A 24561-nucleotide genomic window follows, 5' to 3' on the forward strand; every position below is an offset into this window, starting at 1 on the left:
CTCTAAATTGCCTGTGATGTTTACAAAGCTTGTTTCATTTGTTGTCTAAATGTCCGTCATTTTGCCTCATTTTCCACAAAATCAATCATTAAAATATAACCTCCAAGCAACAAGTGAATACATGCAATCAGAGTTGGAATTGCATGTGAAATACACAGAAGGAGTTTATTTGAGTTGCTGAATTTCTTTCTTTCATTCTCTCAGCATGGGTGCTTCTCCATTTAAAACACGACTTGCCTGTTTTATTTTTTTTGTTCCAAATTCTGATTTTCTTTTAAACGTCTACGGTGCCTTATTTCCTTGTGTCCAGTCAAACTCTCATATCCTCTCCCGCAGTGCCAAGCAGAGAACAATCATTTGTTTACCCCTGTGTGTGATTGTGTGAGTGTGTCTGTGTGTGATTGTGTGTGTGATTGTGTGTGTGTGTGTATGCAAAGCAATGCTGGCCACTGAGAGTCCACTGTGAGGTGGTGTCATGCCGCTGCTGGTGCGGTCACATCATCTCATGACAGCTGCTGATTGTTTGGGACAAAGCATCTTCTGTGATCTATGAGGACATCATTTTACATAATCACAGCACACCTGCATGCACCCTCATCACATCCCGAACTGGTTCGGTTCATGCAAATTTAACATGATGACAATTTTACAACCCTATGAGCGCGATTGTAAATATATTAGTATTAATGTCTTTAATTGATTATCATCCTTCAAGTACAATTCTAAGTATTGGAAACGTTTCTTGGCACTTGTCTTGACTGTCTCGATCACCTAGTTCTCTAGTTAATGTGCTTGTTTTAATCTGTTTACTTGACACTGCGCCATTGTGGGCGTGAACACAGTTGACTAGCTTCATGGATCATGGAAGTGGAGCCTCTCATTCTCTTTAAATTTGATGAGATGCACATTTTTTTTGTACATGGTGGAAGTAGAAACGGACTTTTTGGAGTATGCTTATAAGAGATTGCAAGCAGACCTTCTCCACCGCGAAGTGGGCACTTGTTGATCATCTTCCAACCAGAACATTTTTGTCTATGCGTTAATATGATGGCATTTTTGCTATGCAAGCAGATGATTTTTAATCATGTTTGCAGGAAACTGAGGCTGGGAGTCTTCTATTAGGACATTAATGCGAATTATGTTGGGTTTATAAAGTTGACCTTCACTCCTCCCTCGCTCGCAATGTGGAATTAAAACACCAAAGCATAAAAGAGGATTTGGAAAAAAAAAAAAGTTGAAGTTGGAGTCCAGCAAGGACAGCTGAGAAACAACAAGCTGTTTATCTGCGTATCACTTCCTGTCCTGCCCACTTTGTTTGTGTAAACACATCTCATGGTGTCCTTGCTGCCACCACCATCTCAAACACACTTTACTTCTCTGTCTGTGTGGATCTGAAGGAGGAGAGTGGACAACAAACAGGCACATGTGTGTGTTAAGTGTGTGTGTCAACTGTGTGTGTGTCAGCTGGGCGGAGCATTAAACTCGGGTTGGATAGATCAAGGGAAACTCTAGAGACTGCATGTCGGCTTGTTTTGTCGTTTCCAGCTTTAGCCCGGAGGACAAGTCTCAAAGCACACACGCACACACACACACACACACGCACACACGCACGCAGATGATGTAACGGGCTTTTGCTGTAGTGAGTCCGAGTACGCTGTCTCACCCGACAAATTGAAATGATTTAAAAAAAAAGTTACTTCTTGTTTGGATTGGAACATATTGACCTTACATTTTGCCTTCTTTCATATACTTTGTACAATTTTTTTTTCTTTCCATGCAAAATTTATTTTTGTCTTCTCTCCTTACAGAAAAAGTGATGCAAAAATATAGTGGGACTCATAAAATACAGTGATGTCATGCATGATGGTTCCAGTTCTCCAATTAGTACGACATGAATGGCTTTTATTTGACTTCAACTTCATTGACTCTTTTGTGACATCATTTATGTTTCTGCGTAAGAGCGTGTTTGATGACAGCGAACTTTGTCTGCGATTAATCACAGTCCTATTGGTCTAGTTAAGAAAACAACCCAACTTGTTTTGAACCACACCTTCAAGTTATGTCGTCGTTTTTTTCTGCTTCTGACTGTTGGCTGTCGTGCCAACATAAATATACATAACTTAGGGGGGCGGGGCACATTGAAAATCTTTTATAGTTAGTCTTGCTAGCATGCATTAACTGCAGACCCAGGTTAGTTTCTGGATTTGTTTTCTAAGCAGCAACCACACACATTTTGAGTTACTATATTTTCTTTAATAGTGGATATCCCTCTAAATGACGCTTTGCTGTTGGGTGTGGCATCCTCTAATGCGAAAGGAATACTTTCGAGAAGTATATGCTTCTCTTTTTTATCAGCAGATAGATGATGTGTGTTATAAATGAATTCCTTATTGAGAATTCAAGTTACATTCATATGTAAGGATTTCGTCCTTAACGACATTTTGCGTTCCAATTGTCTTTATAACCTCGTGCGCCTCCATGCTTATCTTCTGAGAGGCTTCAATGCTTGCCTGGAATGGACTCAGTGGATTTCTATTACTTTCTACCAAGTAAATGGTTTCCAAAGCGACCGTTGTCAAGAAGACGAAAAGAAGTGTAATGGGTTTTGTCATTAATCCTTTTCTATTAGTAGACTCTCTTGCTATGTTGGTCTCACTAAGAGTTCACCTCTTGCACTTTGACACAGGGGACTCGTAAGCACTTTATTGATAGCCTGTCAGAGTATCGCCCAGATTATCTGACGACCCCTGACTGGATTATTGGTGACAGGTCATTTTTATTTACATACTGTGTGTTCATTTTATAACCGCAGGATGGATGCCTTCCATGCAAAGCATCCCGCTGTGCTCATGGGAACATGCGAGGCTAATTAGCATGAAGTCAAACGGTGGCCACATGCAGGGTCAGGAAGGTCACTTGTACAGTGCATAGTCTCAAAACATTTTGCTAGCAATTAGCTCACTTGCTCGCCTGTTTATGGTAAAGCAACATTATCGTCGTGTGCTGTCAATAAACCCGAAAGGTGAAGGTAATTTGTGGTTAGAATTATGTGCGGTCTTCTTTTTGTGGTTTGAGTTATGTGCTGTGTTCTTTTTCTTATGCATTATTCATTTGGTGTAAAAAAAAAAATCACATTCATTGGAGGTGGCAAGTGATGTCGGTGGAATGTGAAGATAATTATTTCTGTTGTGAATCATGTATTGCGGTCTTGTCATTTTTTTCTTGGCTTCTTTCTTTGTCACACAAGTGGAAACAAAAGTTAAACTCGGTAAAGAATGAAAACATGTCTTCTCTTTGTCTGATAAGCAAGGTGGCGGAGCAGTTTATCCAAAAATCTTTCAGTGGTGTACTAAAACCAGATTACCAAGTACAGGACCTTTTAAATTGAATAAAGAGACACGAATAATAGAGTTAAAAATTTGGAATTTTGGGATTAATAGATGTTAATCTGCTGTCACTGCAGAATCTTTTGTGCACATTTTGGGCTTCACTTTTATGAAATCACAAGTTTGGAATTGTGGGAAATGAATTTATCTGGCGATAGGTGATTATGTTCCTACAAAAACGAGGCAACACATGGCAGTAAGCGTGATTTCAATTTTGTGATCCTAACATACAGTAACAAATTGCGCGATATTCCAATGCAGTATATTAACCAGAGATTGCCACTACTTATTATAACAACGCATTATGTAACCGCCAGGTGTGTGTTGATATTAAAGAAATATGATTTAATAATAAGAATAATGAAGTTATAATGAGTGAATATTGGATGCACGATGTGGTTTGCTTTGTTCACCAGATGTCTTTCCGCTCCGTCCCCCTCTGTCTCCATTATTCCAACCCACCGTAAACATTTCACTCACACTTCTTTGCAGCCTCGCTCGATTTTTTTTGCGCCGCTCTCTATCTCTGTCTCGGCTTGTTTTAAAAAGCTTACGTTTCCCATCCATCTTTGTTTGTTATCACGGCACTGCTACTCTGGCTAAAGTGTTTTTTCTTAGGGGTGGGTAACTTTTTTTCCCCTCTTGAAAGTCTTTCGAGGGCTATTCAACTAAAATCATGGAAAGAAAATTTTATCCAATCATTGCTTCTGATGTTTTATGAGATTTTTTGCTTCTAATGTTGGACTTGTATAACACTCCCACTGAGATTTTATATTGAAAGGAACTTTTATGCCTTGTGTATTTAATAAAAAAACTGGGCTATTCAATAAAATCTTTGTGATTTGTCCCGAACAAGAAAAAAAAATGGTACATTGAAACAAAGCAGAACCTTTTGGCCACAATTTCAAAAGATATGTTTGGTAAAAACGCAATAAAGCATGGTGGTGGCAGCATGCATAATTTTTTTTTAGCTGCTTTTCTTCAGCTGGAAAAGCCCCACATACCAGTCAGTATTAGCGCTAAGTCTTCTACTTGAGAAAAAAAGAGTCAGGAAAAGCCTACTGAAACATCAGAACTTCATTTGGGGTTAATCAGAGGAGCTACCAGATGTGTGCTGGCTGTCATTTCACACGAATGTGGATGTGATTTGATTTATTCCGACCATAGCCACATTCCAGTCATAAGAGGGTGTGCACACTTGTGCAATCGCATTATTTCAATTATTTTTCAATAACTTGCCATTTTAAAATTGAGGTACAGATTACATTAATGGTTTTTAGAAATGATCAACCTTGGTCTATTTTCTGTTCTTGTATTTTTTTGTTTTCATCGTCTTTAAAAGGCGTCACTTCATTGCTTTGTCATTTTTGTTCTGTTTTATAATATTGTATTATATTGTTTTACATAAATTGCTAGTATTGTCAGTTTTTTGTCCGTTGATTGATTAATATTTTCTCTCCTCTCTCATCCATTCTCCCCATGTTTCTAACTCTAGGATGTCTTTGTCTAGACATCCTATTAAAATAAATAACATGGGGAGTTTGTGCAACCAGAGATGGACGGCCCGAGGTGACATATCACTGAGCTCGTTAGCATGCTGTGTCTCCCTAATATTCGTTTTGAGCCAATACGTTAATAGGTTATTAGTCTTCAGCTGATGAGCGAGGTGTCCCGTCATATCTGAAAACCTGATTTAGCAATACACCACCATTCCAACACACACATCTATTACGATAAATTGGTGTTTTTTCATGCGAGTCATAATGTAAGTAAAATCTCTCCCCATCTAAGGAGTTGCGACCTGTATCTAAGACCTGTATCAATTATTATTATTTTTTTTAATGAATGACAGTTTTTCTCAAATCATTTTGTACGAGCTGCTCGATCGAGTATGTATCTGACATTTTTGCAATGCAATCTCAGTCGGCCAGGTCCCGGTCGGCCCCCAAGGGTGTAAGCCCAGCCACCAAGCGCTCGCCAACGAGCTCCGCCCCCAGGCCTGGCTCCAGAGGGGGGGCAGGGTGACTCACGTTTGGGCAAGGGAAAATGTGCTGCGATATTATAATTCAGCACAAAGGGGATGTTAGCCGTACTTTGTCTAATCCCTAATATACGACCTTTATGCCATGGCTGACCCTGCCAAGAATGTTGTGGAATGTTTTCAGCCTTTTAGCCATGACATTCATTAAAGGAAAATATTAGTGACTCATGGCTGCATCATTTTGGCAAATGTCGGCACTATTTGACTGTTGCCGCTTGACGACTGCGGGGCGCTTGTTTTTTTGCACCTTAAAGGGCAGTATTTTGACAGCCCCTTTTTTTTTCAATCGAGATGTCGGTGCTGTTGATAAGTCGAAGGCAAGAGCAGCATCATGTTATTCGCCAAGTTGCTTGTTTACTGTCAAGCTTAACCTGGAGCGAACATGCATACTGTGATCGTGACATCACTGATCCCAATGGTGAATAGACATTTCAAACCTTTCCGCTTTCTTCTATAATTGCTTCAACCAACAATGAGGATATAAATCCTCTGCTGAAAGCGTCACCTACAAGTTTCTCAAGGCCACAGCTTCAATGCGCAGTTTTCATTTCATTTTGCACCACTATAGAAAATTCACAAACAACCCCAAAACAGACTTACATAATAGAGCGAGAGCAGAATTTATTGAACTAAATTAATCAACAAAAGTCAACAACAAAAGTTTAATGTAAATAAACAAGTAGAATACAAAAACAAACTCAAAGAGGTAGGGAGAGAAATATAAAAATGGAAGCTTTCCTACGCAAATGAGAGAGAGAATGGAAGGGACAAAACCTACAGAAGTACCGTATTTTCCGCACTATAAGGCGCACCGGATTATAAGGCGCACCTTCAATGAATGGCCCATTTTAAAACTTTGTCCCTATATATATATATGTATATGGATATAAGATATATACAACATTAATTGATATGACTATTTTCAACAAGTCTGTCTGTGTGGTGCCCAATTGGGGAGTGCTCCAAATCCCAACGTAGTGTCTGTTTACAGTTTATCGTCATCTCTTGGGGGCCTCACCAACCAGCGACAGCTAGTAAAGGGCCCAACAACAACACGTAGCTGGGGAAAATCTAATGTCTACCATCATCATGGAAAGTTAAAGTTATCACTTTTGACTTGTCCCATCAGTGGTCATAAGTCCCACTGTAATTGCAATTTCAATAATGTAAAATGTTGTTTATAAGAATGATTATCTGTAAGTTCAGGTTACCGCTCTGGGTTAGTGTGCCGGTGATGGCGTCAAAAAATGGAATCGTGAGGCACGGAGAGTGCCACATCTGTGCACGGTGATGCTGTTGTGTCACCTATTTCCATGGTTACAGAGATTCACGGTGGCGAGTGAATGTGTGCCTCCCGCAGACAATGCTGTGCACTCTCATTACTGCCCGCCATGCGTCCTACATCCAGCTGGGAATGGCACGCAACAGGAGGTGGAGGAGGAGAGGCAAGCCTACAATGTGAATAATGGAAGGGAGGCATGGAATGAAAAGAGAGCTTTAAAAGTGAAGTGTGGCGTGAACCGTAGATGATCGTGGATTGATGCCGGGACTGGGCGGAATCAAATAAAACCACCAGAGGAGGATCAGTTAGGACCGTAATAGACACTGTGTATTCAAACTCAGTTTATTACTTTATACAATGGCATCTCTGAAGTCACAATTTGGAGTTTTCAAAATATGGCTCTATACTTGGATATCTTGGAACATATTGCGGTTTCAAGAGACTGGCCAGAAAAATATGGCTAAGGTAATTAAAAAACAGTGCAGGCTAGTGGTTAGGATGCCTCAGGACAAGCGCAATATAAACTGGATGGATGATAAAAAAATAAAATAATCAAATAAAAAAACTGAATTACACCATGCTGTATCAAAAGTGAAGACAATTTGCAATTCTAGTAATGACACACAAATTTGATGCACAATTTTGTCTTCGCGGGCCACATAAAATGATATGGTGGGCTGTAACTGACCCCTGGGCCTTGAGTTTGACCTCTGTGCTGTAAAGTGATCCGTGTTTAGTTTATGTGAAAAGACTCAACTCTCAAGATTCTGTACCTTGTCGTCCAAATTAATGATTCATTCTTTTTAAGCATATTCATGGTTTGGCATTCACACATTTACATCTGCTGTATTGGGAGGAAGCTGTTCTTATCTGGAAAAAAAAAAAAGATTATTTACTGCTTACTTGCAATATATGCGTAGTATTTACTTTGACCCCATTTCGTGCCATGTCTATGTGAAACGAGTGAAGGAGTTTTTTTGCTGTCATCTTTCGGCAATTCTAAACCTTATAGGTGGGGCGTCATTTATGTTCTGATTTTTTATTTTTATGGAAGTGCTCTGCGTCTATAGTGGTTAACTACAAATATCATGCATCTTCAAAAAGTCATTTTATTTACTTTATTTTGATTTTCATTTCGTGTAATCATAAAATATTTGACTTGCTGTGACATGACACCTTTCATCAATGATGCAGCAAAGTGCATATTAAGGAGGACTTTATTGCAGCACAAGTGTGTGTGTCACATTCTCGTACACGGCACGTACGGGACTTCCTGTGGGACAGGATTGTCTATATATAGTGCCGTGTGTGTGTTTAATGGTGCGTGTGTGAGAGATAGCAGATGTCATGTGTGCATTGAAAAGATAGAAGACGTGTACAAAAAAAGCGCAAATGAGTTTGCGGCTGATAAGGAGGTCGTAGTGATGACAAATAATGGCGCTTATGTAGGACAAGGTCTTAGTTAATAGTCCTTACCTTATGGGCCCATTTTGCTGTGAATCAAATAAGGCACTATATGCAACAGAGGGTATATATAAATATTAAAAAAAACTTTACACATGCCCGGACGGAACAATACGCCATGGCATTTTGTAACCCTTTCATAGCAAGACAAGATGTAAGAATTTAGGTGAGTGCAATGGTGTCAAACATAGTGAACGCATGTGGTTGGATGATTTATATATATTTTTTTGTGAGTAAATAGTAACCGTTATCGCAAATTATCAAAGGTTTTTTCATACCCTTACCTGGGCTTGACTGTTCATCTGCATTACGTGACCTTGTTTCCTGCATTTGTCTCCCGTGCATATGTATGTATTTTTGTTACATAAGCGGATTATATTATGTAATATTTAGTTGTATTTTTGTCAAGGAGGTCATCAGTTGCTTACATGGTGTGTGTGTCTGTGTGTGTGTGTGTTACCCTAGCCTAGTGTATCACCCGCACCAGCCGTCAGCTGGGTGCCACCCGAGGATGTTTTGGCCCCTGTGTACACACGCTTGCACTGGCTGGGAGCTTTTTTTTCTTCTTTTCTCTCTCTCTCTCTCTCTCTCTCTCTCTCTCTCTCTCTCTCTCTCTCTCTCTCTCTCTCTCTCTCACACACGCAGGCATGTGACACACACACACAAACACACACACACATAGTGCCGCCGCATGGTTCTATTCATGTGTCAATCAGTATTTAATCTCCTGAGATTTCGGCTCAGACCGCAAGGAGAGGGTTCATTTCCACCTGTGTCATTTGCTTTTTTTTTTTTTGGGCTTTATTTTGACACAACCTGAGCTGGATACAACCAGCAATCAACCAACTCATCTCCGTTTGGAGAGCTTTTTTTTCCCCCCTACTTAAAAACGCGGGAAACTGAAAAAGACTCTGAATTGAACACATCAGTCAAATCGAGACACTGACAAACAGCGCCAAATGAAGAAAACAACAGTTTTTATCCAATAGCAAATTGTGGGCAGAAGACAACAGAGGGTTGTTGCAAAACTATCAAATTTAATAAATAATATTGCAGTAAGTCAGCTAGAATGTGAATCATCACACTGCCAAGGACATGTTCTAGCCGAGCTAACCTCTTCCTCAATCAATCATACTTTGACATTGACATTTTCTATTTTTTAAAATTTTAATTATTTAATTATTTATTTTTCTAATTGATGTTTTTTCTATTTATATGGAGTGAACTAAATAAACGGTAGCACAGTACTGTATATGCCACGGAGCTTCCTCTCAAAGTCTTGTTTGTAATAGCCCGTGGAAAATGGCAAATAAGTCACAACGTTCATTTTCCCCCTATCTAAATTTATTCAGGTAGTACCAGAACAGCATTTATCATCATTTATTTCATGGACGGCTGCTGCACGGCTGTCCCCTACTCCCATGTCTCCCTTTGGCCGTCAAGTGTATGCCCCGCCTTCTTTTCTCATCATTTTCTCACGCCGATCCCTTCCCCCGCTACATCCATCATGCCATATGTGCAGCCCGCTCGGAGGTGCGCTTATTAACAGAGAAGACGATTAACTCAAATCTGCTTGATTAGCTTTGCCTCTCCTTGATGAAATCTCGCCGCAAATAATGCACTTGTTCACATCCACCAAGAAAAGACTCACGTAACAAAAAGGCAATTAAAACCTCCATTCATCCATTTTTTTTTTTTATCCTGGAATGTATCAGAGCGGATTTAATGCGAATGCCTGCAGACTACACGCCACTCTGGATGGACTGGTTGCCAATCATCATCAGAGCACCATCTGAATGACACGTTGAGCTGCAATTGATCTTATGTAAATTCAGACATGATCGATAATTCTTCCCAGCTGACTGCTTACCAGTCAATGGCAGTGTGTGAACGGGGATTAGAGTGGGGAATTAACACCATGCCAGTCCCACTGAACTTCCAATGGCATTTTCTATCCAAGCTGACTCAGAGCAGCTTCCAGTAAATCACAGGACAGTTTTGAACGCGGCATTGAGCAGGAACTAATCACAGGTCAGGTTAGCTGTGAGGACAACTGAAGTACAGATTTGTAAATCCTAATCAGAGAATCGAATACATCCAATGAATCTGTCCTTTCACACATCAATTCATCTGCGTTAATGCATCTGCACATCCTGTCACCTGGCTTTCAATGTTCTGTCATGTGTGTATCATATAATTTTTTCCGATGAGTGTTTGTCATGTTAATACGCTTCGGTACCTTACGTCAGTCGTTTGATTATGTTGATAGAAATATTCTGACATACCACTTGTGTTGTCTCTGTCCGATAATGTTAGCGTCAATACATCATTTGTCCATCTGTCTCACTTTGTTTTATTTTGCCCAACATTTTAATGCTGAGGCCTCAGCTTCATTTTTTTTTTGCGTTGTGTAAAAACACAACAGCAGCATGTATTGCTCTTCTTCCTTTTCAGGGGAAATGAGGTCAGAGTGCGGTGCCTTGCCTGATGCTTATTGCGCAGATTAAGTAGGGAACATGAATGTCATTATTACATCGAGACGTTTGCCTCACAGTTTGCATAATAGCAGCTTCGGGTTTCGTTTTTACCCGTGTGTTTCTTATGCGCTTATTTAACCCAACACTTACATATCTTTTCAGCATTGCCATTTTGGAGGGCTTGGCTTTGAAAGAAAAAGGACAGCAAAGCATTTGCCTTATGCAAGCTCTTAATTATTTTCACGCTCGACTGACATCAGTCTTCTAGTGCCAGCAGTGAGAAACAAACAGTCACTCCCTCCAGAGTATTTAAGAATAAGAGTTAATTGAGATATAGATTAAGAATTTTGTGGATTGTGTGGAAGTGATGGTTGATTAATTGTGTCTTGAAGCAATTGAGTCAAAGTAGAGTGCAGTACTTGGTTGCAACCAGCAGAGGCAACATTGCTTCTGCCTCCACGCTAAAAAGACAGCTTGACATCAGCTAGGTCGGAGAAGTTGAGCGACGTCTACCCAACGCATAAATTAATGAGCGTCCTTTGTTTGCTATGTAGCAGTTGCGATTTGTCATTTGTGGAATGCATTTTTTTTGGGGGAGATGATTGCAATCATTGCATTATTGCTATCGAGACCAGTAATAAGCCCATTAAATGCGGAAATTTAAGACCTGCTTGCTTTAAAACTATTTATTTGTTATTCCCAGTTAAAGTTTAGTGTAAAACTGATAACGCATAAGATCATTTTACATTTTACAGTAATTATAAATCTCGCCTCAAAATTGCCGATATGGCTTGCTCACAAACGATAAACCTCGATGTAGCTTTGGTTATGATTGGCGTTCTTACCATGTTGCTAAGGGAAATGGCCTTGGCCTAAAAAAATTATAGCTCAGAGGAAACTAAAGTAATTTCAAGAGGGCTCAAGGATTGCAAGTAGAAATGAGAAATGAGTACTGGGGGAGGAAATAGAATGGCTAATGATGAACATTTGCTTTTTTTGGAGTAAGGTAACACAAGAAGAAATTTTATCAATATGAATATTTAACTTTTATCTGGTTCCAAGTCTTTGCTCTAAAAAAAAACACTTGTGTAATGTCATCATCACAGTGCATGCGCTCAGTTTCAACACCTGCCATTTAATTACCTTATAGTCAATTATTTATCTTCCTCAGCCTGCTTTTCATTCTTAGTCATTTTCTTTCTATCTTCATCTGTGCCTCGTCTTGTGTGAAAGATTCATCAAGGCATTTAGCAAACATCTCCTTTTCTGAAGCACACATGGCACTCATCCAGCTCATCTTGGTGCACTCTCCTTCCCACACACCCACACACAAACACGCAGTGCTCTGATAGCAGTCTGGACTGTTGTTTTATTTTAGTTTGCGAACTTATTAACTGTCCCTCATTTGACTCAATTGATGAAGCGATTGCCCTTACAAGGCCTTAAACCTCGGAAAGCGCTGTAAGGGCTTCTGGTCTCTGTAATGCTGAGGAAAGTTTAGTTCAGAATGCCAGGAAATCGGCATTGTTAGCTGGAAAATACACACTTCCATTGTCTTATCTTCACCGGCTTGTGAAATGCTGTATCTCCTTTTGGATCTAAAACAAACGCAAAAGGCACATTGTTTAAAAATAACAGAGATTCGTAGGTTTCGCTAAACCGTGACGTTACGCAAGTATGTACAGTAGCTGTGATACATGAAGGAAAACATTACTTTTATTGAAGTTATAGGTTTGTAAAATGTCTAATAGGTTATTTAGGTCAAACTGGGAGCATCTTAATACCTTCATAAATTGTGTATGCGAGGTTTTAAATTACTGGTATTGCTACTTTCGGCTTGCTGTGCCAAGGTTACAGAAAAGAGCATAAATACCGTAATATAATGTAATGTAGTTTATTATAAATCTTCAAACAATTGCACATGGAGCAGCAACACGTACCAAAAAGCATACAACAATTCCGTTCAATTTAATTCCCAGTCTAAAAGTGTGCTCATCATTTCTTCTTTTCTTCTGTTGCTTTTCCCTTTCAACCATGCCCTGCTTCCTTTTTCCTTTTCATCACCATTCCAGCTTTGATCTTCTTCCTCCATGCACCTCTTAAATTGCTCTGCTCATTCTCAGTAGATAGACGACCCAGCTTATGACTTCACTTTTCTACGGAACTCTGAGGAGATTAACGCATACCATTGCTGCCAAGACTGAACTTGTGTAACTGCACCTTTATCGGGATCGGCACCAAAACTGGATACTTCCTTATCCACCTTTAATCTGATCTGCACAAAAGTATTGGGGTTAGCAGTGTATTTGTTAGATTTATTTTTAGAGTTAAAAACATTTATAGGTGGAATTTTGGTGACTTTATCTCAATCAGTTTGGTTTCTGGTATTTCAAAAATGTTGACACAAATATTTGTCCTGTGCCTCCACGTCATGGTTGCGTACAGCGATACTGCCTGCATTTCAGACGCAATGTTGAGATTATGTAAAACCAGCTACCATTATTTATCTCATAGCCTGACACAAAAGATCGGGGTGGAAGGCATTCTCCAAGTGCCCGCCTCATAGCAATAAACTTTGACTCACTGAATTTTAAGGAAATGTGAGGACTCTCTCCCATTGGCTGAGAAGCAAGTCGGCTGTGTTCACGCCCATAACGGCGCAAACGTCCATTACGAACTGCGCTTGGCTGTGAAAAATACCCCCAAAAAGAAAACTGCCCATGCGTACAGTTAGACCAAATTTTGAGCGAGACTTCCGTTGGGCACAGCCCATTGTCTTGTTCCAGCCGCATATCCAGATGACTTTGAATTTTTATATTCCCTTGAGACGAGCTTTAATTCAAACTCAACTCTATGAATTCATTGTGCGAACGCACTTGTAATTGCACCTTATTCTACTCTACAACTGCACCAAATTGTAGCACTTCTGTACTTTGGAACAGATAGTTTATCATCTTCTGCCTTTCAGTCATTTTCTCCCACAATCTTGCCCCGCTTCCTCCCTCGCTTTCATCACCATTCATTCCAGTTTCAATCTTCTCTCTCCTAACCTCCCCTCTGTCCCGCCACTCATGTGTACACTTAGTGGATTTCACTGGAGTCAGACGAGCTTGACGCTGTTATGTAACAAACGTCCTCTTGACTTGGAAGTGTGTCATCTCATGGGATAAAGACCCCCCCCCCCATAAAAAAAAAAAAAAAGACCCTCTGCTAAATCCCCCTTTAGGGGCTCCCTGGAGAATGTTAATGCTTGAATAGTGTAATGGAGGAAGGAAAGGGCAAGGGAGGGGAAAGGATGAGACAATAACAGAGAGCTGATCTACAAGGACAGAGTGGAGGGGGGAGGCGGTTGTCGGGGGCGACCACCGTTCTTGAGCAGTAACAAGAAGAGAGGGAAGTAGATGAAGATAAATATTGTAGACATGAAGGAGAGCTGATGTCTCGTCCTTTGTGTGCCTTTACAAAGATAATAATGCTCAGTTTGATTAAAACTGACAGAAATATATTCATGTAAACAATCTTTTACTATCGTGGTTTATTGTGTTCCATACAGAGAACTGTTCCTAATATTTTGATCCAGAAATGTCATACAAATTATCAGATGTCAATCAAAACAAAACGTCATTGTCACACGGCTTACTATGATGGTGGCGTACATGGTAGCACCGGATTAGCAGCCGCCTCGAGCGGTAATCTATTGAGTTAATCTGCCGCCAGTGTGACTGCGGATCAGTAGCTGGATTTATGGCATCAGATCATGAGATCCGATTGGGAGCAGAATCACGCAACGGCCAGGTGTTTACGAGGGGCGTGTCAGTCATGTGTGATTTATGCACAAGGTTAACTAGTTACTAGGTCAATGAATGGAAATTAAAATGTGGGTGTTTGTGTTCGTGCCACAGCTGTAAATGGATTTTCACATGAATGTTCCATTGGCTCCCCCAGTTCATTTAAATTGAAGGTTATTGTGACTTAATTTTATTATTTTGTCTTTTTTTTTTTCATTACTGTTGCCAAGCTTTCATTTGTGAAGCAAACAGTCCAGTTCAAATTATTTTCCCCGCCGGTAAAGTAATTTTGTAAAATAACAAGGCATGTCTGAGTGGCTGTATGTCATGTGACCGTGAAGAGCCAGCTGCTGTCCAGACCTGCTCCATGAAGACTACAATGACCCATTGTCCTTTTGTCTATTTATTTTGACAGCAATTCTTGCTTGCCTTCTGCTACTTTTATCTACCGTATTCAAGACGATGGTGGTGCAATTGTTCATCCTTCATCAGAACAATTAGCTACGCCGTTTAATTAGGTACAATTTATTTTCTTTCTGGGCAGCACGGCAAGATAGTGGTTAGCACGTCTACTTTTTGAGGTTTCAGGATTTTAGTTTCTGTTCATGCCCAGAAAACAACAATTGAAAGCAATCATGCTTTGTGACTTTTTTGTCACTGTTTGAGCGAGAGAGTAAGAACACAAAAGAAACACTTAATAAGTTTAAATGTATTTAAAGAATGCGATAGAGGTAAAAAAGAAAAAGTTAGCAACAAATCAATTCTTTGTATTCATGATATTGACCCAAAAGGATTCCTGTTATTGATCAGCAGCTTTGCAACAAGTAGCAACAACAGAAACAGAAACAAAACTCTAACAATTATCGAGCCGCAAAGTTTCTGCGAGACCTTCAAGCCGACATGCTTGATCACGACTTGGCATGCAAGGTAAACATCAGCATCAACTTCGATGCTGGCTACGCAAACGTATGGATTTCCAATCCCGCCTCATCGATGAGCGCTGTTTGCTTTTGTTCACGTAAACATTCCAGAAAACGTCTTTTCATTAAGTTGACCAGACGGGGCTGGACAGACGCGCTTAGCGAAAGCAGGTCAGCGAGTATTTAGGTGGACCGAGCATGTGTGGCCTGGTTGCTCTGATGATGCTGAGGCCCTCGGATGTTAGAGAGGGTTTGTAGGCTGATAATCCAGAGTGTGCCTTCTGTATGTGTATATGTGTGTGTGTGTCTCGCACATTTTTACATTGACATTGACGTGCCCGACACACAACGCCATCCAGGAAACTGTGAGCACGGGCTGGCAAAATCTCTAATACACCACTCGGCTTTTGTCCCAAGAGGCCATCTATGTGTTCTAATCCACTCTTACACTCCCCTCCTCCTCCTCTCTTCCCCCCCCCCCCCCCCCTTTACCCTCTGATGACACTCTGTTTGGATTGTTCATCTGCTATTCGATCGTTGGCTTCACGGCTTAGTCGCTGCCCGGAGGAAAAAGTCAGAGAGCAGATGGGAAGTGGAGCAAAGGCTGAGGGAGGGGGAATGAATCAGGAAAAGTAAGAATAAGAGGATGAAAAAAAAAAAAATCTTATGTTGCAACTTTACCATAAGTACATCTGCAAAGTGTAATGCAAATTTTGGTCCCATCTCTGCTGGTGTCTAGCAGGCTTAATTGCATAATGATAAAAAAATAAAATAAAATGTTGCCATTGGCTACATCGCAGGTGTCAAACTCAAGGCCCGAGGGCCAGATACGGCCCGGCACATCATTTTATGTGGTCCGCGAAGACAAATTGTGCATCAAATTCGTGTGTCATTACTAGAATTGCAAATTGTCTTCACTTTTAATAATGTCTTTGTTTTAAATATTTGACCAGTTTTTACTCGTCTGATTTGAAAACGAGTTATTTGTCAGGTTGTTTTGTAGTTGTTTAGAATATGAGGTGCTCGTACATTTATTTGAGTTGACAGTCATAATGGCCCGCCAAAAAAATGAGTTTGACACCCCTGGTCTACATCATCCATTAAAGAGGACAAACTATTTACGTTTTCTTAAAAAACGTTTTTCATGTAAATATTTTTAAATCAGTTCCTGTCTCCACCAAAGATGAGCAGGATTTTTTTTTGCATTTTCTTCTAATACTGTAACTGTGATTCCAACTATCATGGACTGCGCTGAAAACAAGCCTGACACCCCTGAATTTGAACAGCTATGTATTCAAGAGTGAGCCGAATACATGAACAATTCCAATTTATAGCACAGATGCACCGCAGCAGATTTTTCAGCTCTCAGGTTGCCCTCATTGGCTTCCCTTGCATTCCCTTACATTACATTATTGATGGTGATGATAATGTCAGGTTACCTTGGTATGTAGGTCTGTTTATGGCACACCTCTTCACACACACTCCAATCTAACTTACGTGCAAATGCATGATTTATTCAGTTTCACGTCGGGCCTGCACACTCGCTTACGTTGTGAAAAAAGCAAAACGAATTCATACCAAACAACCGTAATAAAGCATCATGTTCAAATGACGCTTCTTTGACAGCAACATGAGTTTGATGACAATACAAGAACTTACTTATGCAAGGGAAGCCGTTGCGCCTTATACTATACGAACAGTTATTAGCGGGTCCCTCGGCTGACACCTTCTCACCGCATCGCTGATGAAGCTTGTCAAACCACTGACATTTGCTCGCCATGCTGCGATGGAGCTGTCAATCAATGTCTTGGTGGAGGGTGATTGTAAGTGCAGAGCTGACATGTGAGCGGGGTGTGTTTATCAACCTATTTTTAAATTCATGACCCAGTGTGATGGTCTTTTCTGACATTTCACACACACGCACGCACACACACACACTTTTGTATACATACATACAGTACATACATGTGTACATGTGTTGCCAGTTTTTCCGATTGGAAATGAAATGTGCTCATGCTAAAGCAACAAAAGGTTTTTTTTTTTTACCATACTGCAGTATCAAAGCCAACTATTGATTAATTCTCGGTATCTGATCTGTGTGTTTATGCTGCACTCACAGATATCCAGTGCTCATCTGTTTTCAATGCAAATTTGGTGGGGGGCTAATTTCTAATTCTATCCGAAGGTATTGTTTTATTGCATTTTTCCTTTTGTTTACACATGTGACCCATATCCGAATTGGAGCAAAAAAATCTAAAGGTTGTCGCTTGAACCATATCGAGTCAATCAGTAAATCCCGACCTTTACTGAGCCAAGGCAAATATTTTAAATTCGAAAAATCTCACAGCACGCCACCAAACTAAAGTGTCACAAAAAGTGGATTTGTGTGTCTGTTATGTACTTTCTGACATCTAATAATTTTTGTGTTTGTTCTGTCTATAAGTTGCTGGTATAGATAAGCGGGTTGGGTATCTCTGTTGTAAATCCATCTTAAAAGGAAAAAACTCACATTGATTTTATTAGTTAGCGAATTTATGATGCTTGCCAAACTGACCTCTGTCTTGAGGTCAGCAATTAAAAAATAATTGTCTTGAATAAACTGTAGTTATAAATTTTATCCCACTCTGTGCTTTCACATTCCTCTTTTGGAATTCAAATAAAATTACATGCACAGTGAGTGCTGTGTACGCATTCTTGCTTCCAAAAGGAGGAAAGTAGAGATTCCTGCGTCCACTCGGTCATCTTACTCGGGAAAAGCATCCGGTCAGGGACTAAATAAGGATGTGTATGTGAAAAGAAGATGAAAGGAAAACGAAAGACTAAATTTAGAAAACGTGAAAGTGAAAGCCAACACGCACTTTATCAATTGCCATCACCCGGCACATGTCTGCTGTATTAATAGATGAAAAGTAAATTGTACTTCCTGCATGGTCAAAACAAAGCTCCGCCCCTTCTTCCTGCTCGTTGTCTGTCTGTTATTAATGTGTGGTGTATACTGAGTGGGACGTTTACTGTGAAACGTAAAAAAAATAGATTTACCGTATTTTTATATTATATTATGTTATGTTATATTATATATCATTTTATATTACTATATTACATTAGTTATTTTCTCCCAATACCCCTTGTGGAAACGAAAATAACATGTCAAACCAAACTGAAACTGCCTGATGTAAAATGTATTTTTGTCCTCATTACATACACACACACGCATTTTGACCATAAAGGTTTTTTTGCTTTCCCAGGATCCTTCGGTACAGAAGGTGGGCGGAGGCAGAAAGAAGACTGTGTCATTCAGCAGCATTCCCTCAGAGAAGAAGGTATAGCACCTCTCATAACAAGCGAAAATACCAATACTACTTTAATCATGAAACCCTTGACGTTGAACAGGAATGCGGAATTTTAAATTGAATTGACATTTTCACTTGACCTCTTTGGGAGTAACAGCCAACACTGAAAGTATTTATTTACCCCCCAGGAATGCAAAAGCTTTTATTTGGCATATACATCATAACATGAGAAAATTCATGGATGCGTGTTTCTCAGAAAACATGGTCCAAAACTGAATTTATAATGCAAAGCCAGCTTAAAACAATCTTTGCTTTAAATCAAGCCTTGCTCCTGCAGTGTGCTATGAATAAATATAATGCACTCAGCTCGTGGTCCACTCGGTTGTTAAATGGACACCAAACACTGAGCACTCACGGACCAATTTGTTTTAGAACATTTTTACTCTTGAATAACTTCACGACCTTCATACAAAGATAATCAGTTGAACAGTTCGTACGAATCAACAATTTTTTGTAGAAAATTACCTTTCAATGGAGAGTAGACGGAAACATTGACCGTCATGTACTGTCGCTACGTCAAAATATAAAACGCCTGCCTTTCAGATCTTGCAGACTAATATGCAAAATCACCCCCTCCAAAATTTCCCTGCCCAGGTCAACAGCGCGGCCGACTGCCTGGCCTTCATGCAGGGCGGATGTGAGCTGAAGAAGGTGCGCCCCAACTCGCGGATCTACTGCCGCTTCTACACGCTGGAGACCGACCTGAGTTGCTTACGCTGGGAGCCGTCCAAGAAGGACGGAGACCGGGCCCGCCTGGATGTCTCCAGCATCCGGGAGGTTCGGACCGGGAAGAGCACTGAGACCTTCCTGCATAATGGACTTCTCTCTGAACAACTGGCTGAGGAGGCTGCGTTCTCTGTCATACATGGCGAGGACTACCAGGTAAGACCATGTTATGAAACTTTTCTATTGTTGTTTTTTTTCTAAACAATTTAATCCCTACAGTCTCTAGATTTGGTGGCACTCTCAGCGGATGTCGCCAATATCTGGGTGACGGGCCTCCGTTACCTTTTGGCTCACCCCACAGTCGTCGGTGGGGGACTCGGAGGGAGCGGTCTGGGAGAAGGAGGAACAATGGAAGGCAGTCTGGGCAGCAAAATGAGGAGCGATTGGCTGGCGACCGAGTTTGCTCGAGTGGACGAAGATGGTTACGGCATCGTGTCTGAGGACGTGGCGGTCACAACTATTGTTAAACTTTGTCCTGGCATCAAGGAAGCCAAGGTATAAATGAAGCTGTGTAATTTTCATTTGAATGAATTGATTCATATCATTTTGGTTCATGAACAACAAATCATAACAATCACAATATACTTTCAACCGATGTTCATCTCAAGGTTACCTTCCAATAGGTTAAATTCCGTGACATGTAGATATGTAGGAAACTTCCAACTCTAAATTTGGACTTTCCTGTATAGTGTAAAACTCGGTTTATAAAACAGTCACTTAAATTCTGCGGTATGACTTAATGTAAGTGCTTTATTTTCCAAAGATGCCATGAGCGTATTTCTACGCTGGATGCTTTTAAGAAGTCACCTTTGTTCTTTTAGCAGAAAATATGATTTAGTTATTATTTAGATTATATTATTAGACACTTAGACGATTATAGAATGTGTCGCAAGTAATTATTTTGTCTTCTCCGTGTCACTTTTGCGGCTCTCTGTGAATGCGATTACACCATTCACTTCAGTAAAATCAAACAAGGTCAATAAGCCTGCTTTTTTTGCAAATGTTATGTAATATCCTCAAGGAGACGACCATCTTTCTGCATTTGATTGAGGAGAGATGCTAATCTGATTTTTATAGAGTGAAGAAGAATTTGCCTTGGTGAGAAAATTTTTTCCAGCAGTCTTTGCTTCATTTATTGGTTTTCATTATTGGCAGTGACTCTGGCTGCTTCATCCAATGTGTCCTCTGCTGTCAAATTACACCCCCCCCCCCCCCTCCCAGGAGCACGTAACGAAAAAGAATGTTAAAAAGAAAAGGAACAAGATTAAAGAGTGAGGAAGAGTAGGACAAAGGATGAGTAATAGGGACGACATTATTACGCCACCGCCATATATATATATATCTGGGTCATTTCCTTTGCGAAACAAAATAACTAACGTTTAATCAGATCGACTAACTTCATGAAATGGATGAATAAAGAGTTTTGGAAAGTTTAACTTTCATCTCTCACTGATAGGACTGTGCTCAGCATTCCATTTGTCCTCACAGGTCCGTCTTCGCTTCAAGGAGATCCAGCGCAGCAAGGAGAAGCTGACTTCCCACGTGACACGCGAGGAGTTCCAAGAGGCCTACTGCGAGCTGTGCACCCGACCGGATGTCTACTTCCTGATGGTGCAGCTGGCCAAGGACCGTGAGTGTCTGGACCCTCAGGACCTGCGCCTCTTCTTGGAGACGGAGCAAGGTCTGTCCTTGGCCACCACCGAGGGCTGCTTGGAGCTGCTGAGGCGCTATGAGCCCTCAGCACAGGGCAAGGAGAGGGGGCTGCTGGGGCTGGACGGCTTCGCCCGCTATCTGCAATCTCCTGAGTGCCAGCTGCTGGATCCTGAGCATGAGGGGGTGTGCCAGGACATGAACCTGCCCCTGTCACATTACTACATTAGGTACACAATGCATCACAGATGTTAAGTAATATTTAAACATTCTTAACTGTCATGGATACAAGGTATTCACAAGTTTCTTGACCAGTGATATTCACTAATTCTGCCGATTGTTTCTTCAGCACCTCATACCGGTCCTACCTTCTGGATGATCAGGTCCATGGCAGAGCAGACCTGGGCGGCCTGATCAAAGCCCTTCAGTCCGGCTGCCGTTGCCTGGAGCTCGGAGTAACTGACGGCCCAGAGGGAGAACCTCTACTTGGGGTTGACTACGGTCCAGACATCTCTTGCCACCATCATCAGCAGCACCACCACCACGCACCCGTCACCATCCGATCCGCTTTGGAAGTGGTCAACAAGTACGCCTTCCTGACCTCGCGGTACCCGCTCCTGGTGTACCTGTGCCAACGCTGCTCGCGTGCCCAGCAGCGTACCATGGCTCAGCACCTGAAGAAAGTACTTGGCTCTCGGCTTTACACTCCGGAGTCCCTACCAGTCAGCCTGGGGGGTCGAGCCACCACCTTACCCTCCCCTGAGCAACTAAAGGGACGTATCTTGATAGTGGGCAAGAAGCTCCCTCCGGATCATGAAGGATCTGATGGGGAAGTGTCTGAGGAGGAAGAAGAGATTGGAGGAGGGGGTCCTCTGGCTGGGCGGCGGATGACCATCCCGGGTGAGGAGGATCTGGGCGTGGTCTTGGTGGTACCTCCACCCTCTCAGCCTAGGAAGTTCCGCCTAAACAAAGAACTCTCGGACTTGGTGGCCATCGCTCGGACAGACAGCCGCCACTTTTATGCCCAACGGGCCGTTCGCAAGCAGCACTCGCCGCCCAGCAGTCCCGGCTCTCCCGGCACTCCCTTAGTGAACGAGACACCCTACTGGACGCTATGCTCCCTGGGCGAGGGGGAGGCCGGGCGGCTAACTACAGAGACTCCGGAAGACCTCGTTATGTTCACCAAGCGCACTCTAACGAGGGTGCGGCCCAGCTCGGTGCGCCTGGACTCCAGTAACCCCAACCCGCAGGGGTACTGGAAAGGGGGCGTTCAGCTGGTGGCCTTAAACCAACAGACCCCCGGTGCCATGCTGGACCTTCACAGGGGCCGCTTCTCTCAAAATGGAGGCTGCGGTTACGTCCTCCGACCTGCTGTCATGAGGGATGAAGTGTCGTATTTCAGCGCCCATACACATGGCTGCGTGCCTGGTGTACCGCCACAAACTCTTCGCATTAAGGTTTCTTTGCATTATATTCTAAAAATAACTTAAGATCATAAATACTTTGCCTCGATGCGGTGCAGAAAATGTTTTTATAACACGACTGCACTTTATTCCTTCAGTCCTGAGTAGGTGCTGCTGTTTTGGTTAGTAACAGAATGCAAATGGGTTCAGCAGTTTTTTTTTTTTTATTGGATGGAAGGTGTTTATTTTTCTGAAATGGAATATATTGACTTTTTTGAGCACAGCGTTTATTTGATGGTCAGCCACTATTTTAGGGAATATGGTATTTTCTGATGCATCATTTCCCTGGTTCTCCCTAATATTATGTTCCGCCACACAGGTTATTAGTGCACACAACCTACCTAAACCTCAGGGATCAGGTGCCAAGGGAGAGGTCATTGAACCTTATGTGGTCCTGGAACTACACGGTGTACCTGCTGACTGTGCGGAACAGCGCACACGCACCGCTCTACAGAACCAGGATGACCCCCTCTTTGATGAGACCTTTGAATTCCAAGTAAGTCTTTGTGATACTTACAATAAAATCTGCTGCTCTGTATCTGAATATATTTGACAGATATACTAATAAAAAGCAGGAACAAGGCTTATTAAAGCTCACACAGCGAGTGATGGTTGCCAACAGAATTTAATATAATAGTTATGTTTCAAGCCCAGATCATTAGTATGGCGTCTAAAGACTTTTTGAACTGTGGAATTATTTGGAATATCAGAACCAGAATAACAATTGGCCAAATCCTCTTCATCCATCCCAAAATCTCTTTAGAAGGCTTCTATACAATATATTATTATTTTTTTAAATAGTTTTACCCTTCCCTCACATACACTTTAAATGTATAAAAACACACTCTTTAATTTTTTCCTTAGTATAGTATGATATAGTATCACATCAATTTGAAGAGAACATTTTCTCGCTTGCACAGTTCTCCAAATAAAAGGCACTTGCTCCAGGCTGCGTATTTGTCAAACTGACAAATAAAATAATTAAGCCTTGTATTACATCACCAAATGTTGACCTAATCTATATTTCAATTTCCAGAAGTCTGCCAGCTATATGCTAACATATAATGTGAAATGCCAGCAACACGCTAATGGAAATTAACATTAAACATAATGTACTGTATTAGCTGTAGATACAGTAACAATGTATAATAAAAATAACGACGTGTTTGTGAGCACGATTTGGCCTCCTAATTGAGGATTGCTTACTTTTCTTTATCCACGCAAAGCAAAAAACGGAGTCACACTGATACTTGCGATTTTTCTGCAGCTTCTCCTGCCTTATTAGTGTGAAAGTTTCCTTGGAAATGTGTGAAATTTGATAATGCAAGCCCTCATGTAGCACGGGACGTGCTTTTTATTGTAGAGTGGAATTAAACTAGATGCAAATGACACCTCATAACAGGGACCTCTCATTCGCCAGGGAGCTCTTTAAGGTTCAGTCATTATTTTAGATTAACATAATCTTCCCTTGGAAGCTATTGTACGTATGTCCATCAGGGAACTGTTTCAGGTCCCATTATTTTTCATTGTATTTTCTTCACTTTTCATTTCCAAACTGTTCAACCACTGGCATTTAAATTATGTTTGCCGATTGGTTTCAACTTCCCTTTCCTCTCCTTCTCCAGGTGAACATGCCTGAGCTAGCCCTTCTTCGTTTCATTGTGCTGGACGATGACTACATTGGAGACGACTTCATCGGCCAGTTCAGCGTGGCGTTCGAGTGCCTTCAGTCCGGCTACCGCAACGTGCCCTTGCTGGACCTGCTGGGGGAGCCCTTACCCCACGCCAGCCTATTTCTTCACGTGGCCGTCACCAACCGGCGAGGGGGCGGCAAGGCCCACCGCAGGGGCTTGTCAGTGAGGCGGGTGGGCCGGCGCGGGCGCGAGTATGTCACGTTGAGGAACACGGGTATCAAGGCGGTGGATGAGACTTTCAAACTGGCCGGCGTACCCCTCAAAGAGGTGATGGACCTGCGGGAAGAAGCTCAGGTAAAGCTCGATGATTTTGCCCTTAC

At 41.5% G+C, this 24561-nt stretch overlaps 1 protein-coding gene across 1 annotated transcript in view; it reads left to right on the plus strand.

The window, feature by feature from the left end:
- plcl1 (phospholipase C like 1) overlaps positions 1–24561 on the plus strand; it is a 36730-nt gene that overhangs the window by 6126 nt on the left and 6043 nt on the right. The window contains exons 2-8 of the mRNA XM_049728994.2: positions 18604–18678; positions 19303–19590; positions 19654–19929; positions 20923–21314; positions 21434–22541; positions 22867–23043; positions 24173–24535. Coding sequence (XP_049584951.1) covers positions 18604–18678; positions 19303–19590; positions 19654–19929; positions 20923–21314; positions 21434–22541; positions 22867–23043; positions 24173–24535 — 2679 coding nt within the window. The remainder of the gene's footprint in view (positions 1–18603; positions 18679–19302; positions 19591–19653; positions 19930–20922; positions 21315–21433; positions 22542–22866; positions 23044–24172; positions 24536–24561) is intronic.

Source organism: Syngnathus scovelli, chromosome 8 (assembly GCF_024217435.2).
Source record: "Syngnathus scovelli strain Florida chromosome 8, RoL_Ssco_1.2, whole genome shotgun sequence".
NCBI lineage: Eukaryota > Metazoa > Chordata > Actinopteri > Syngnathiformes > Syngnathidae > Syngnathus > Syngnathus scovelli.